The 17,551-nt window shown below is 38.9% G+C and overlaps 1 protein-coding gene across 1 annotated transcript in view; it reads right to left on the bottom strand.

The window, feature by feature from the left end:
• Window positions 1-3,753: 3,753 nt before the first annotated feature.
• Window positions 3,754-17,551, bottom strand: part of LOC121368478 — a 70,301-nt gene continuing 56,503 nt past the window's right edge. The window contains exons 23-28 of the mRNA XM_041493211.1: window positions 15,747-15,918; window positions 12,630-13,960; window positions 10,719-12,224; window positions 9,035-10,097; window positions 7,290-8,228; window positions 3,754-5,786 (exon numbers count right to left, since the gene is read on the bottom strand). Of these exons, the coding sequence (XP_041349145.1) occupies window positions 5,782-5,786; window positions 7,290-8,228; window positions 9,035-10,097; window positions 10,719-12,224; window positions 12,630-13,960; window positions 15,747-15,918 (5,016 nt within the window). The 3' untranslated portion in view covers window positions 3,754-5,781. The remainder of the gene's footprint in view (window positions 5,787-7,289; window positions 8,229-9,034; window positions 10,098-10,718; window positions 12,225-12,629; window positions 13,961-15,746; window positions 15,919-17,551) is intronic.

The following is a 17,551-nucleotide window of genomic DNA, read 5'->3' as shown; positions in this document are numbered from 1 at the left end:
TTCATATTCAGTGTTATTCCGATTACACATACGACATTTTCTCTGTGATCGTTCAGTTCCACAATACCCTCCTTATTCAATAAGTATTTGGTGCGATGAAACACGAAATTTTGTGATGAGAGATGAATAAAAAACAGGTAATGGTATCCTCAGATAATATTGTAAACAAAACGTATCTGTTAAATGCTTTAAAATATTACATTTTGGTGAATTGGTCAACAATTTGTCTATTTCTTGAATACAGTGATCTGACAGGCGCATGCTAATTCTTTTTATAAATATTACATGATTATTAACTTGCTGATTAAACCATATATCTCCAAATCCTAAAGAAAATAATAAATGTTTTACATGGTGTAGCCAGTTAAAAGATTTCTGACTTTCTAACATATCATCATATGTTGATTTCAAGATACAATCATTCGTTTCTAAAAGCTTCAACTAATATTTAACAATTCTTACTTTACGTACTAGGGCCTACATATAGAGGCAATCTTCCTAATTCTGTTAATACAGCTGCATTCATTGTACCTTTTTTCACATTCAATATTATTTTACAAAAATCTACGTAACCAGGGGTTGTTTTGTATAATTTATAATAATAATAATTTATCATATATTATAGTACAATTGCACTATTATGAATGCACCACATTAAAGTATGTATATTAATAAACATACATTTCACTTTATTACATGTTTTACACTTTAATTATTAATTAAGTGTTACGACTGGCTGCATTGTATTCTTAATGGTATTGTCAGTTTATGGATTGGTCAGCAATGTTACTATTTTGGGAAGTTGGGTGTTGTCAGTTCAATTCAATTCATTTATTAACCTTGAACATTTACAGTTCATCAGTTATAATGTGAACAGAATGTAAGTAGTGTTTTAATTTATGTATTGTAGGGTTTTTTCCTACATACTATGACAGCAGCACAGTATTGTCTGCGTACATTAAAAGAAAGAGTGAAATATGTTGTATATACATCGGCTCACTAGAGGCTCTAATTAACTCGTTCTCAAAATAATCTACATACAATGAAAAACAAAATGGTATCAAATGTCTTTTGAAAATCAACAAAGGCACCGTCGGAAAAGTAATACCTATTTTTATAACGTTTGATTAGTTGTATTTAAAACTGCCTTGGGAATGCACTGTATATTGTTTGATATTAATTAAATATCACTATGTAAATAAAATATATAATTTGTATAATAAATTGCACTTTAAAAATATACATTTTGAATACGTTTTGTACATCAGTAAACAATATGAACCCACAAACAAAAACGAAAACAATATTGATGCCGCATGTTATTGGTGTTTTGCTTTATCAGATCTAAGTGGTAGTTCATCAAGATACACCTCGAGCATCTGCTGTTTTTGATTAACTAAGTTGATGCGATAATCGCCGATGTATGATCTATTTCACTAACTGTATATATCTTTAAAATTTGTGTTATTTAGAAACCATGTTGATCGAGATGTAGCTTTCCCGTAGTCTTTTTAATCCGATAATTATCTACTTAAATTGAGAGAATACACAGACGGAAGACTAAGCTAGTTAACCGATCATATAACATAACTAGCGGAATCACTAATGTTTACAATTAATCAGATAAATTACATCATCATGTCTGTGGCAAATTGTGAATATTTTATTATGTTACGTTACGTTATATAGTGTGAAGTCTTGATTATGTTATGTAATGTTATATTATCATGTCACATTTTATATTATAGACTATAGATAAATAATGCTAAAGAGTTTAAAGTTGTTGTTTGTTTTGGGTTTCTTTTAATGACATCACTAGAGCACATTGATTTATTAATCATCGCTATACGATGTCGAACATTTGGTAATTGTGACATATAGTCATAGAGAGGGAACCTCTACATCTTTCCATTAGTAGCAAGGGATCTTTGATATGCACCATCTCACAGACAGGATAACACATACCACGGCCTTTGATATACTAGTCGTGGTGCATTGGCTAGAACGAGGAATGGGCCCACCGACGGGGATCCATCCTAGACTGAACGCGCATAACGCGAGTGCTTTACGACTGGTCTATATCCCACCCCAAATGGTAGGTGCATTACACTGCCCACTTGTGAAACTGAATACCATTGTATCAGAATGACACGCCTGTCATTGCTCGTCAACAACATAGATTTAGGAACTAATTTACAGTAACGAGTTAAGTCATTCCTGACGTGTGCCACCGGTGAGGGCAGGATATGCTCATATTTTGCGAACACTTGATTTCATCACTTGTTTTACAGTGATTCATGGGCGCATGCCATCACAGCTATATTTATTCCAATGAGCTCTGTCAGTATTATGCTAGTTTTTATTCAGTAAACTAGTCTGTGAGTGGCAGTCCTCTTTTGAGGTTCACAGGATGTATTGTCCAATAAAGGATCTCCTCGGAAGTGGCTGTCCTATGGCCGAGGCACTAGATGGAGATTTTCATTGAATGAACCACTAGTTTAATTTGCCGAATGCTCATTCGACTGCATTGTGCAGAGACATGGTCTTCATCATGTATAACGGTTTTGCCGTCCAGATTTCACATTTCGATTGGAAATACAGACTGTCCGATGTATATCCATGATGTGCAATGCTGGTCAAGATTGGAAATACACTGTCCGATGTATATCCATGATGTGCAATGCTGGTCAAGATTGGAAATACACTGTCCGATGTATATCCATGATGTGCAATGCTGGTCAAGATTGGAAATACACTGTCCGATGTATATCCATGATGTGCAATGCTGGTCAAGATTGGAAATACAGACATCCGATGTATATCCATGATGTGCAATGCTGGTCAAGATTGGAAATACAGACTGTCCGATGTATATCCATGATGTGTAATATTGGTCAAGATTGGAAATACAGACTGTCCGATGTATATCCATGATGTGTAATATTGGTGAAGATTGGAAATACTGATGTAGATATATTTAGTTTGTTCCGTCCCAACAAGTGCCTCACATCTGGTATATCATAGACTGTGCTATGTGCTATACTGTATGTGGGAAAATTATCATGTTTGGCATCCAATAGCCGAAGATTATCACATTAATTAATCAATGTTCTCTATTGGTGTCATTAAAGAAGCCAAACTTTAAACACCGTTACTGAGATCAGCATAAAAAGCATCCCATCTTTGTCACTCATGACCAGTTTGTACATGTCTATGTGACAGATTAATGACTATCTCTGATGGGATCTAATGGATACTTAACAATGGCATGTAGCAACTCGTCCTCTACTAGATCAGAATATGTGGGACAGACGAATAAGACAGACGGACAGCGACACAACCTGTAATACCCTCTGGTTGACTCGTTTGGGGACTAATAATATGGGTGATCTAGCCTAAAGGGTTAAATAATACATTTTAAAAATCTCACGATTGCAGACCATAAAAGTTAAAATGCTACCAATTAAAAAGTAATACGGTCTAAAACAAATTGTGTGTTTCCAGGAACCCAACCCTACCTACAAAAATGGACCAAATAAAAAAAAAAAATCAATGTATTTTTTTTAATTGTTATTTTAAAAATCTTTATTAATATGTAGATGAAAATTGAACCAACAGGGGCAAATATAGTTTTCAAAAAAAAAAAAACCCTAAACAAAATGCAACAACACATACCTTAACTAATTTTTTGCAGCACGTCCTGGATACACACAATTTGTTTTATGCCAAAGTACAAAAATAAAAAACCAGCCATTTACAAAATAATAAAATTTTATTACATATATAAAATATCTTTATATACAAGTATATAAATTTGATAGATTTCTCTTTTCTAAAGCACAACATCTACCTTTCTATTTTTCAGCCAATCAATCGTTATAAACACTGCGATGTGAACTTATATTACTGATATACACATATTTTTTCATTAATAGTATAAACATAATATTTATAACATCACACTCATTGTATAGGGCCTATGCAATACAGGACACATTGAAATAAAAAATAGTTTAGTAAGTACTCTTCTTTCTTTTCTTTTCTTTTTTTTTTGGGGGGGGGGGGGGGGGGAAGAGGGATTTCATTGAAATAAACAACCATTTAATTTTTTTAAATTGGCATGGTTATCTAGGCTATATGCTGACAAAACTAGTCTAAACTCACAGTCTTTGGTGAAATCTTGCTATATTGTTGGAATACACCTTGCAATTTAAGTCATATGACACTGCTAAAGTCTAAAGTCTGGACTAGGTTTCACAAGTAAAGATAAAACCTGGATATACTAGACAATCTACTAACAAATCTGTGAATATTTTAAACTAATGTAATATATCGAAAATACATACAGTGGGCTACATAATCTATTTAATACAAATGTACAAAACTGATCTTTTTTCTTTTTTTAAAAAACCTTCTTTTTATACCAATAGCTTTCATTTGGCCTGAAAAGACCAAAGATACCTGAATGAGTAAATCATGAAAATGTGAAAATATGAAATAGATTTGATACAAATAAAGAATCTTATAACAGTTACTTAACAAATGTTTGTCTAAATAATGTAAATAAAATATGAAATAATTTTTTATTTTTTTTCAATTCAACAAACTGAATTTATAAGTTGCAATAAACCTAGTTTTTATTAATACCCAATGAACATATGTGAGATATTAATTCACTAGTTTTATACTTACATAATAAACAAATGACATAAAATGTTTATTAATCTTTTCTAATAATAATATTTGTAGATAAACCATTGCTCCATAACTGGTATAACAAAGGTGATGGTATGTAGTATCCCAACTGTGGGATGTTGCATATGAACAATCCCTTCCTGCTTTTCAAAAGAGTAGCCCATGGAATGAAGGCAGCAGGTTTTCTCTCTCATTATCGGTTTGACCCGTAACCATATGTCTGAAGCCATATAAGCATAATTAAAAATGTTTTGGGTGTGACATTAAATAAAACATTTCCTTTCTTTCTTTTCTAATAATACTAAAACCTTTTAACACATTATAGTTTCTGTAAGGAAAACAGTCACCAAGAATTGAACCCACAGTTATCTGGTTCGACACATGATTTTTACTGTCATGGATGACGAGATATGTAATGACCAATCTTAACATCACCTACGACAAGACACATACACAAACATGTATATAAAGACCACTCAAGTGATATACAAAATGAGTCAGCTATGAGCAGGTGGTCTTTATTTAGATGCAAAAATATATCCATTTGGACGTTTGGCTTAAAACATTTTATTACATATAATAATACATGTACAAAATTAGGCAATGGTTTTGAAATCGGTTTTCCAAATTATGAGACCAGCTACGTTAAAGTAAGGAATTGTTACCACAGGTTTAGTGTGCTTCAATATTGTTACTTTATTTTTATTTATTTAAGTAAAAAGTCACTTTTGTGTCAACTACACAGACACATGTGTATTTATGTCATCAAGATGGTCATTCTCCAGAGCTAATTGTAATCAAGTAATATGTCCATTACCACTACAGAAAAACTGTTTTAAACTCAATTTTGTTCACGTTTTGTCTATACTGCAAGTTGTGCAGTTTTAAGAGAATAAAATGTTTGTCTTGTAATGGACTGACAACACGAAGCATTTTTTCAAATGCAACCAAGCCTGCAGCAAACTAAACACATCTCTGTGTCTGTCCTGGAAGTCCATGTAATCCTTGTCTATGTTCTTCATCATCAAAGTTTGTTTATCGTCAGGGGCAAATACATCTAGCCAAACTTGTAGAATGGAAATTCACTTAACCTGTAAAGAAAGAAATAAAAAATACTTTTCAATTTGTTTGGAGCAAAATTTCAGTTGTATAGCTAAAGTATATATTTTAACACATTCTGTAAGTGAATAAAAAAGAATACCTGGAATAACATTTCCGTTCAGGAATAAAACTTATAACTTTAGTTGGAATGAGTGTATTTTAACTTATGTCCTATAACATTGTAGTTAATGTAGCGCAACATTTCAGCTTGAGTGTTCAAATTTGAATTTTAGTTTAAACAAGTATTTTAACTCACATCCAATATTGCAGTTAGATCATATCTCATATTCCAGTTAATGTGGTCCAACAAACAATTTTTTCAGCTAGAGTGTCATATTTGACTTTTAGCAGGAGTTGGTACACTGAAACCTGTCTAAAACGGACCCTGAACTAATTGGAATCCTGTCAAAACTGGCCAAGTTTCATGGTCCCGAATTTTCTAAATTCTAAAATGCGACCATCTAAACACTGGATCCTGTCTAAACTGGATAGATATCAGGTCCCCTGCATGATCTGGTTTTGACAGGCTTCACTGTATAATATTTTAGCTCATGTCCCATATTTCAACTTGTGTGTTAGGAGTCATATATGGATAAATCTTTTAGTTGTATCCTGTTTTTGCTTATTTAATGCAATAGTTAAGCTTTTGTAGTTGAAATAACTTGCATATGATTTGAGTCTTTCTTTTTACTTTGTGCAGATGAACTGTTCAATATATACTTAGTCGAAACTCAAATCATAAATAGAGATTATTATACTAGCTTGTGTCTTGTACTGATTTTACGAAACGAGTGTCAGCATTTTTGTATTGCCCGAGTGAGAGCGAGGGTAACACATGAATCCTGACATGAGTTTCGTAAAATCAGTATGACTCACACACGAGTGTAATAATTTCTTTATTATCCATATTATTGTTGTTGTTTTCTTTATGAATAACAAGACCCAACTCAGTCACAACTAGAAGGAGACAACGAAATGACGTCATATTTCAAATGCAGTCTGAGCTAGGACTGGAGAAGCAATGTCATGTTATGACGTCACTTCCCAAAATTATGTCATTACTCTTTGTTATTACACGTGTGCTTTGTATGATTATTATTCACTTGGTTATGTTGAACCATATGGATAATAAGGCCATTAATGTGGTAGTGTTTTCCCTATAAATTTGGCAAGGCAAGGTAAACAATACTTTTGGGGCATTGTCACCATTTTCCTGGCACTTTTTGTTTCATTAAAGACCCCAATAAACAAAATTGAAATAAAAATAAATGTAATTAATGTACTTATATAAAAAAAGTCATATTTTATTAATTAATAATATAGTTTCTCAGAGCATTTTATAAATTTTAAAATTAATCATTGAAAAAGGCTTGTTTAATCGCAGTTCAGCATGACGCTAATTAAGGCAAGATGATGCTAGACTATCAAGGCATGGTGCCGCACCATGCTAAAACAGGCTAGAGAAAACACTACATATATGTATGTGGTCTAACCTCTCATGTCGATATCTTCATACGGGTTATAACCAGAACCAGGAGTCACTTCCACCATCTGCACAGTTCCACCAACTGCAGAGGCATCAACCCGGTGAGGTTGAGACGAGCTTGCTATGACGACCTCACCCTGCGAAGACTGGGAACCCCCTCCAACAAAGATTGTGGCACCCTCCCCGTTGTAAGGCTCAGAGCTGCTCGATATGAAGACTGCGGGATCTTCGTAAGGGTGCGAGTCGTCCGGCAGAATCACTGTCGACATTTCATCACCCTGAGGCTCAAAGCCACCTCCTGATGTGAAGACGGTAGCACCTTCCGAGTAGCCAGGCTCATCCACGATGACGGTACCACCTCCAGACTGATGAGACTCGAACCCTGGTCCTTCAGATGTGATTACCACACCACCTGGGTGCCCAGGCTCAAAGGTTTCTGTCATGACGACGGTACCACCTCCAGACTGATGAGACTCGAACCCTTGTCCTTCAGACGTGATCACCACACCACCTGGGTGCCCAGGCTCAAAGGTTTCTGTCACGACGACGGTACCACCTCCAGACTCAAAACCACGTCCTTCAGACTCAAAACCACGTCCTTCAGACTCAAAACCACGTCCTTCAGACAGGACTACCATACCACCATCGGAGTGCCCAGACTCAAAGGTGTCATTCATGAAGACCGTACCACCTCCAGAGTGGTGAGACTCGAACCCACGTCCCTCAGACACAACCACTGTTGGAGACTGAGGCTGGGAGACTGACCTGGAGGTGAAGGTCGAGGTGCCAGTATTCCGTACAGAGACTGTTGAGGAGTCCATGTAGTGTGGCTGGGAGGAGGAGGCGTAATGGGCCTGGAAGTGACCCCTCACAGAGCCTTCATGCAGTCGCGGTGCGTTGTCATACTGGTGGCCGTATGTCGAGGCGTACTCGTAATCATTACCTACTGACAACACAAACAGAAGGTCCAGATTAAAACATAGGAACACTGATGTATTCACAATTGGCAATATTGTCACAAGCATATGAGGAGTTCTCATTTGGTGTACACCCTCCTCTCGAAACAATTTCCAATATTTTAATAAGATATGTTTTTTGTTTTAAAATCATTGCTAACATTAACACCACCAACCCTATCATCAGGTTTGTATGCTTGTTAAAAGTTTTCATATCTGTGAATGGCTGCAAACAAATATTGGTGAACACACAAAGGGACCTAACCTGAGTACGTTTTTGGCCAATAAAAACGTTTTTAATTATTAAATTTATAATGTACTTACATTTCCTTACTTATAATCTGTATACTCAATATTTTGTTTGAGGTCATTCTAATGGTTGTTGCAACTCAATTTTTTTTTTTTTTTACAGTACAGTACATGTATGTATGTATGCTAAAACAAAATTTGAAATAACTGTCATAGAAAGTCCCCAATATGTTTTATCAACAAAAAGTATTGTTTGAGTACATTAATCTATAGTCTATTCAATTTGCTACAAATCATGACAATCTCATACAGGTAGTTTAGTTTACCAACAGTCAAAACAACCCAAACAAGAAGTCAATTTTGTCTACAGAATATGATAGTAAAACAAAATGTCATTAAAAAAAGAGCATCTTTATGAATATTGATCTACATGTCATGTAAACTTAAAAAAAATTAGATTCTTAAAATAATTTTATTTTAAAACATACCAACTTCCATCAAGATAATTTGAAAAGCACAGGCAGTGCACCAAAGGGAAACAACTCACCTTTTTCTTTTTCATATTCCAGCTCTTCCTCCTCGATGAGTGCCTGATATTTTGAAAGCAGCCAAAGTTTCCTCAGCGGTCCGCACAGCAGCATGATGGTGGCATTGATGAGCAGACCGATAGCAACAGCCGCATCACGGACCTTCAGGACTCCGATTGTGGCCACCAGGCACCAGATCACCCACGTCGGGATGCTGAGGACAGCGATACCGAGAATCCACCTCGACTCGTGGTGGTTCTTTGACTTCCGGAATGTGGCGAATCCAAAGATGACGCAGAGGACGATGAGGATCATAACGTAGATGAGCGATAGCACGAGACCCAGGTCGTAGACGTCGATGGGCGCGCACCGCGGCCACAGGAAGCCGTTGTAGAGGACTCGGTCAAAGGTAGGCGGAACCAGGATGAGCCACTCGACTGCGATGATCACCTGGACTCCGATGAGCAGCAGCACCACCATGAGGAAGCCGCACGGTCTGCCCAGCTTGTTGTACTTGACCTCGTCCTTCCGGCGGCCCCTCCAACAGTCGACCAGCTTCACGAAGAGGGCGCTGTAGCAGATGGCGTAGACGATTCCCAGGCAGAACCGCCTCAAGGCGCAGATCTGACCGTCAGCGTGGGCGATGAAGGCGAAGACGAGAGCATACAGGAGAATGATGCCGAAGGCGAGGATGAAGCCGAGGATGGACGTTCCTCCGCGGACCGGGTACACAACCAGCAGGTAGATGAACATGCACACAGAAACAAAGACCCCAATTCCCGCCAGCGTCGCCACAACAAGGGCCCAGATCTGTGGGAAGCGAGACTTAGCCATGGGGATGCCGACCGTGTTGCCGGTGAGGACGTCAAAGTAGGACCAGTCGGTTCGGATCACGTTTTTAGTGCCACTGGTTAAAATCGAACCCTCCGATATGTAGGGGATGAGGGTGATACCGTTGGCAGCCAAACACTGGCAGCTGGAACCAGCTGGACACTTGGAGGTTGGATACACACCACTGTCCAGGTTGCCAATACCCTTGTACAGACCCTTTTGAAGTGTCAAACCATTCTTGTAGAAGCCGATCTGAAAAACACAAGCATAACAAGCTCTGACTAGTGGTAAAACAACATTTTTCAGAAACTTTGTAAATATATTCAGAATGCTATATGCAGATAATAGAGGCATGGTGCACTGGTTAAGAACAATAAAAGCGAGGCCTGGAAAGTCTACTAAATAATTTGGAAATATTTACTGAATTCATGATCCTTTTTTTTTGACATGGGGATGACTTTATATTTAGTGGCTGATACAATAACATTTACAGAAAATTATTTTTGTTTTTTCTTTTCATCTCTACCCTTTACCCATGGACCATCCAAACATCCCAACAACCAATCAATGGCTAGAATCTTCCATTATGTTTATGACACACAAGGGACATTTTGTTTTCAAAACGTTGATGTGCGACAATGAATAAATGAATAATGTATTAGCATCTACTATTTAAAAGATTAGAATTGTGTACCAATACCTGAAAACTTGCATAGTGAAACACCATGCAAAACTGAGCAAAATAATTTCCTGGGCTAGGGATATCAACATTTTTCAGAGATCAGCTGCATAAATAAATAATTAGAAAAAACCCACTGAGCTATTTTATGTTTTATTACATGAAAAGAAGCAGCTACTCATCAAAGACCTTACCTGCTGATAGACGTACTGGTCAATTTCCGGATTCCTGTAGTAGTTAAGGATGTTGTATCGGATATCACCGTAACCTTCGTCGGTGAAACGGAACTGGAAGCTATTGTTCTTCAGGTCTTCAGGCAGAACGGCCCACTGAGCAGTCTTGATCCCGTTAAAGATCATGTCTCGGCGTTGGTCCTGCTGCAGTGCGAGACATGCCGACACGTCGATGGGGAGCTGGCGACAAGCCTCGATGTTGTTCAGGCCATACGCCACCATGAACACGGAGATGATGGTTGACAGGATGTAGTTGTCCTGCTTCACCATGTCCGCAGTTATCCGCTCCTGCCCTGAACAGATCTTGGGGAAGTGTCGCGTGACGATGGAGTTGAGCAGACGACAGTTGTGGATGGTCTGGTAGAACTCCTCAAACCAGTCATCTGGGATGTGGCGCCGATTCTTTAGTGTAAGCGACATCATGTATTCAATGAAGCCCCCGACATTTTCCGACCGGATCTGGATGGAGATCGCTCCCCGAGCCTCTTCTTCAAGACCCTTGGTCACAGCATGGCTGCTGCCCCAGTAATCGCTGGCCAGCCACACAAACCGGCCGGTGAGACCCTTATTTCTCGTGGCTTGGAGGAGAAGACGGATTTGATGAGGCTCGACAAAAAGGATGACAACATTGGCCCCAACCTGCTGACTCACAACATCTACTGCCCGCTCAGCCTGCGCTAAGGTTAGGTCTCCAGCTAACTCGATCTTATTGGCAATGCAAGAGCGTGTGGCTTGAGTGTTAGCCGACCCCAATAGAGCATTCACTGCAGACCTTCCATAGATGGAGTCTGAGTACATGACTGTCGCGTAAGTCCAGCCAAAGGATCGGAGCACTTCGAGCATCAACACAGCCTGGATGTTGTCCGGAGGAACGGTGCGTAGGAAGTACGGGTGGAAGTGTTTGTTGCTCAGCTCCACGGACGTTGCTGCGGGACTGATCATGGTCACCTTGAGAGGCGAGAGCATGCCGCTGAGAAGGATGGAGTTGTGGCTGCTGAACGGGATCACGCTGACGATGGTCTTCGGTGCGATCACCTGCCCCACACTGCCACTGTTACACATGGCCGTGCCACTCAGCAGGCTGTACATGTCCTGGCCCAGCCTCATGGGCTGGTTGCAGGTGTCAAGGGCCAGCCCTCCCAGCTTGATGGAGCCGGGCAGGTTCCGATCCTTGTTGACGAGCTCAATGGCGTAGAAGAAGGCCATCAACTGCTGGAAGTGCCAGTCGGAGAATATGGGGCCACACTGGAACGCGTTGTCGGGGTCGCGGTCGTGGATTGCTCCCACATACACGAGGTTCAAGTCGAACTGTTTGAAGGGTGCGTCGACCAGCATGTAGCGAGATGGCTTGTGTTCGGGAAACACGCACGGACACTTGTACTCATCGTTCACCTGACACACGGACTGCTCGCTGATCCCGTACTGGATCCACAGCTTCAGGAAGTGTGTGTCATTGTAACTGCCAATCTGTGAAAATATATATGGTGAAATTAGTAAGAATGTCAAATGTCATGCGAATTGGTGCAGTATGTTCAAAAGCTGCCAGTTGACATTTTGTGTTTTTGAATATTATGTTTACTGGGATAACATTTCTGCTGGTGGACTATTAGTCATTAGCCCCATTGCAATTTAAAAAATTGATGTATATAAATACAAAATTGTTAAGACTTGTTTGAACTGAATGTTTGACAGTACTTTGTCTTAATTACTGGTTAAAGAACTTCTATTTTTGAAGAAATCACGTTAGCCAAGTGAATAGGATGCTGAATGGTCAAATGACATGCAAATGGGTGCAGTAGATTTGAAACCATTTTAAATATTATATTACTGTTATTATCTATGAAGAACACCTAATAAGCATCCTATACTCACATTTGTATACTGGTAGTCTGTGGTCATGGGCAGCATCTCTGGTTTATACAGATGATAACCTCGGTCACTCTCCCCGCTTGGAGTGAAGTAAAATGGCTGTTTCGTGTTGTCTGTGAATTTGGCCTCCTGGGTTCCATGGAATATCCTCTCTCTGCGTTCTCCACTGGTCAGAAACAGCGAGCAGATGCCATAGTAGTTGTTTCCACACAGTCCCTTAAGGGAGTTGTGGATTCCAATGGCCGCTGAAAACACAGCATTGACAACATAGAGGACGTAAGGATCTTGTACGTAGTTGTCGGCGCGAGACATTCCAAAATCGGACTTGTCACTGCAGGCGCGAGGGTACAGAGACTTTGCCGTCTGCAAAAGGTAGCAGCGATGAGCCTCTTGGAAAGCTTCAATAAACCAAGTGCCGTTTCTCTCGTAGTTTGAAGGCATTTTGTTCTCCAGGTACGCATCAAACTCTGGAACATCAGCTGTCTCAATATCGAGGGTCATGGCATTTTCGTTTCTAATCAAATTGGGTATCTTTGTCAGGAGATCATTGTCGAATCCCCACTTATCAGTACCAATGAAGAAGTATCCCTCATAGATTTCCTTCCTGGTCTCCACCACTTCCAATATGGGTGTGGGATCATCCACGAAGAGTATGACAACTTTAGCGTAAGTCTTCGATTTTACCATCTTCAGAGTCTCACGAGCTTCTGCGGTTGTCACCGGGCCATGCTCCCCGATTGTGATGTTCTGAGAAACACAGATTCTGTTCAGATAGGCCAGTCGGATAAACTCTTCCTTGCCCTTTTCACCAACACTGTCGAAGGTGCTGATGATCTGAACATTATCGATGTCCCATCTCTTCAGGTAGGAGATGATCGCTCTGGCTTGCTTGTCGTCAGCCGGAACCGACCTCAGGAAGTATCTGTACTTGTACTGGTTCTGAAGCTCCAGACTCGTTGCTCCGTAGGTAATCTGTGGAATGGATATAGGCGTGAGCACATCGGCGACTCTAATGGCTGACTCGGAGTCAAATGGTCCAATATACATGTCGAAGTAGTCGGGATTGGGGCGCACGGTTCCTTGCTGCAGCTTAATGTTTCTGCTGTGGATATTGGCAACAAGGTTTCCTGCTCGGAGAGGATTCTGACAAACATCGAGACCAATGCCACCAATGTCAACGCCTGGTAACAGGTCTTTGAAGATTCCCTTCTTGTCATTGACAAACTCGAGAGCGAAGTTGAATGCTTCCAGGAGCTGGTAGCCATGTCTGTTGTTGATGCCGCTGCAGCCGTATGGATTGCTGTCTTTACCTTTGCGGTGGATGTCAAACAAACCTGAAATGCACATCAAAGAACACCCATGTAATACTTGTTAACTAAAACACAATTTTAGCATTGTTTACAATAAGATGTGAAAGATAATGAGTCATTCAAATTTTTATTAAAGCACAAAGGTGTACAGTAGTATTTATATAAAAATGTTGGTTGCAACAATTATCAAATAAAAACTCAACAACAAGACGTTCATGATCTGGCACTGATGCAGAAAATTTTACTGGGGAGTCTAGACTGGCGAGCAAACTGTTTTGGGGGTTGGGTTATGCTCCCTCAATAAATTAAATGAAAAAAAGACAATTCACTTGGAGCAGAGGGGTGGGGGTTTGATCGTCCCAAAACACAAGCACCTGATGATGTTCATTTATGAAGCTCCTATATACAGGTGGTTCATATTTAATGGTGGATTCATTGTAATAAAGTTTAGTTTCTTTAATGACTAGAGCACATTGATGTATTATTCATCGGCTATTGGATGTCAAACATTTGGTTATTTTGACAAAGTCTTAGAGAGGAAACCAGCTACATTTTTTTCAATTAGTAGAAAGGAATCTTTTACATGAACCATCCCACAGACAGGATAGCACATACCATGACCTTTGATATACCAGTGCACTGGCTGAAACGAGAAATAGCCCAATGGGCCCATCGACTGGGATTGATCTTAGATCGCCCACAAATCAGGTGAGCACTTTACCACTGGGCTACGTCACGCCCCATTCAGTCATTGTAATATGTATGCAATAAATTAACACACTGTAACACTGGGCTACGTCCCGCCCATTCAGTCATTGTAATATATATGCAATAAATTAACACACTGTAACACTGGGCTACGTCCCGCCCATTCAGTCATTGTAATATGTATGCAATAAATTAACACACTGTACCACTGGGCTACATCCCGCCCATTCAGTCATTGTAATATGTATGCAATAAATTAACACACTCTAACACTGGGCTACGTCCCGCCCATTCAGTCATTGTAATATGTATGCAATAAATTAACACACTCTAACACTGGGCTACGTCCCGCCCATTCAGTCATTGTAATATGTATGCAATAAATTAACACACTCTAACACTGGGCTACGTCCCGCCCATTCAGTCATTGTAATATGTATGCAATAAATTAACACACTGTACCACTGGGCTACGTCCCGCCCATTCAGTCATTGTAATATGTATGCAATAAATTAACACACTCTAACACTGGGCTACGTCCCGCCCATTCAGTCATTGTAATATGTATGCAATAAATTAACACATTTTGTACCTAATATTTGTTTTGTTTTTCAAATCAAAGAACTGCATAAAAGAAAACATATTGCTGAACTTAAGTGGTTCATTCACATCACCAAACCCCTCTGAAGATGCACCTGATGTTGTACTCTTAATTCTATACGCAGGACTTCTAGAATTTTTTTTAAATCCACTAGCCATGAGATCAGTAATTAATGTATTTTACTAGCCACGATTAAAAATCCACTAGCCCTACTTCACTTTAAAGTAAATACAATTTTACTAACAGTAATAACCAGACATGTCACCTCAGCAGGGAGACAGAACTTAAAAACACTAAGATTGGGGAGGTAGGAGTGGGGCCAGGATATTCATATTTACAATACAGACTTAAATGCAGCATTTGACAACTTTTTTCACTAGTCGTCAGGCATGTCAATAGTAGTTATTTACCAGCCCAACATTGAATAACACTAGCCACGGGAGTGGGGCTACCATACTCTAGAATCCCTGCTATACGTACAGATATGATCTGTTCACTTACCAACTAAATATATATCTCCATAAATATAGGAAAAGTCTTTAAAGTTTGTGCTGGATGGTATACATATTTCACGGCATTCATCACCACACGTTCCACTGATGTTGAGCTTGGAAAACTCATCCTTCAGATACTGCTGGTCAGTGATGGTCAAACCATTCCAGTAAGTACCAATCTGCAAATAATAACAACAACAATCAAAATTAAAATAATAATAATAATACTAGTAGTAGTATTAGCTGTAGTAGTAGCAGTAGTAATACTAGTAGTAGTATTAGCAGTAGTAGTAATACTAATAATTGTAGTAATACTAGTAGTTGTAGTAATAATTGTAGTAATACTAGTAGTTGTAGTAATAATTGTAGTAATACTAGTAGTTGTAGTAATAATTGTAGTAATACTAGTAGTTGTAGTAATAATTGTAGTAATACTAGTAGTTGTAGTAATAATTGTAGTAATACTAGTAGTTGTAGGAGTAGTAAGGGACTAGTAGTAGTAGTAAGAGTAGTAGTGTAGTAGTAGTAGTAAGAGTAGTAGTGCAGTAGTAGTAGTAAGAGTAGTAGTGCAGTAGTAGTAGTAAGAGTAGTAGTGCAGTAGTAGTAGTAAGAGTAGTAGTGCAGTAGTAGTAGTAAGAGTAGTAGTGCAGTAGTAGTAGTAAGAGTAGTAGTGCAGTAGTAGTAGTAAGAGTAGTAGTGCAGTAGTAGTAGTAAGAGTAGTAGTGCAGTAGTAGTAGTAGTAAGAGTAGTAGTGCAGTAGTAGTAGTAAGAGTAGTAGTGCAGTAGTAGTAGTAAGAGTAGTAGTGCAGTAGTAGTAGTAAGAGTAGTAGTGCAGTAGTAGTAGTAAGAGTAGTAGTGCAGTAGTAGTAGTAAGAGTAGTAGTGCAGTAGTAGTAGTAAGAGTAGTAGTGCAGTAGTAGTAGTAAGAGTAGTAGTGCAGTAGTAGTAGTAAGAGTAGTAGTGCAGTAGTAGTAGTAAGAGTAGTAGTGCAGTAGTAGTAGTAAGAGTAGTAGTGCAGTAGTAGTAGTAAGAGTAGTAAGGGACTAGTAGTAGTAGTAAGAGTAGTAGTGCAGTAGTAGTAGTAAGAGTAGTAGTGCAGTAGTAGTAGTAAGAGTAGTAGTACAGTAGTAGTAGTAAGAGTAGTAAGGGACTAGTAGTAGTAGTAAGAGTAGTAGTGCAGTAGTAGTAGTAAGAGTAGTAGTGCAGTAGTAGTAGTAAGAGTAGTAAGGGACTAGTAGTAGTAGTAAGAGTAGTAGTACAGTAGTAGTAGTAAGAGTAGTAGTGCAGTAGTAGTAGTAAGAGTAGTAGTACAGTAGTAGTAGTAAGAGTAGTAGTGCAGTAGTAGTAGTAAGAGTAGTAGTACAGTAGTAGTAGTAAGAGTAGTAGTGCAGTAGTAGTAGTAAGAGTAGTAGTGCAGTAGTAGTAGTAAGAGTAGTAGTACAGTAGTAGTAGTAAGAGTAGTAGTGCAGTAGTAGTAGTAAGAGTAGTAGTGCAGTAGTAGTAGTAAGAGTAGTAGTGCAGTAGTAGTAGTAAGAGTAGTAGGACAGTAGTAGTAGAGTTGCAGTAGTAGTAGTAAGAGTAGTAGTACAGTAGTAGTAGTAAGAGTAGTAGTACAGTAGTAGTAGTAAGAGTAGTAGTACAGTAGTAGTAGTAAGAGTAGTAGTACAGTAGTAGTAGTAAGAGTAGTAGTGCAGTAGTAGTAGTAAGAGTAGTAGTACAGTAGTAGTAGTAAGAGTAGTAGTGCAGTAGTAGTAGTAAGAGTAGTAGTGCAGTAGTAGTAGTAAGAGTAGTAGTGCAGTAGTAGTAGTAAGAG

This window comes from Gigantopelta aegis, chromosome 3 (assembly GCF_016097555.1).
Source record: "Gigantopelta aegis isolate Gae_Host chromosome 3, Gae_host_genome, whole genome shotgun sequence".
NCBI classification, from domain to species: domain Eukaryota; kingdom Metazoa; phylum Mollusca; class Gastropoda; order Neomphalida; family Peltospiridae; genus Gigantopelta; species Gigantopelta aegis.
The sequence above is the reverse complement of the archived record's forward strand: the minus strand, read 5'-3'. Positions and strand labels throughout refer to the sequence as shown.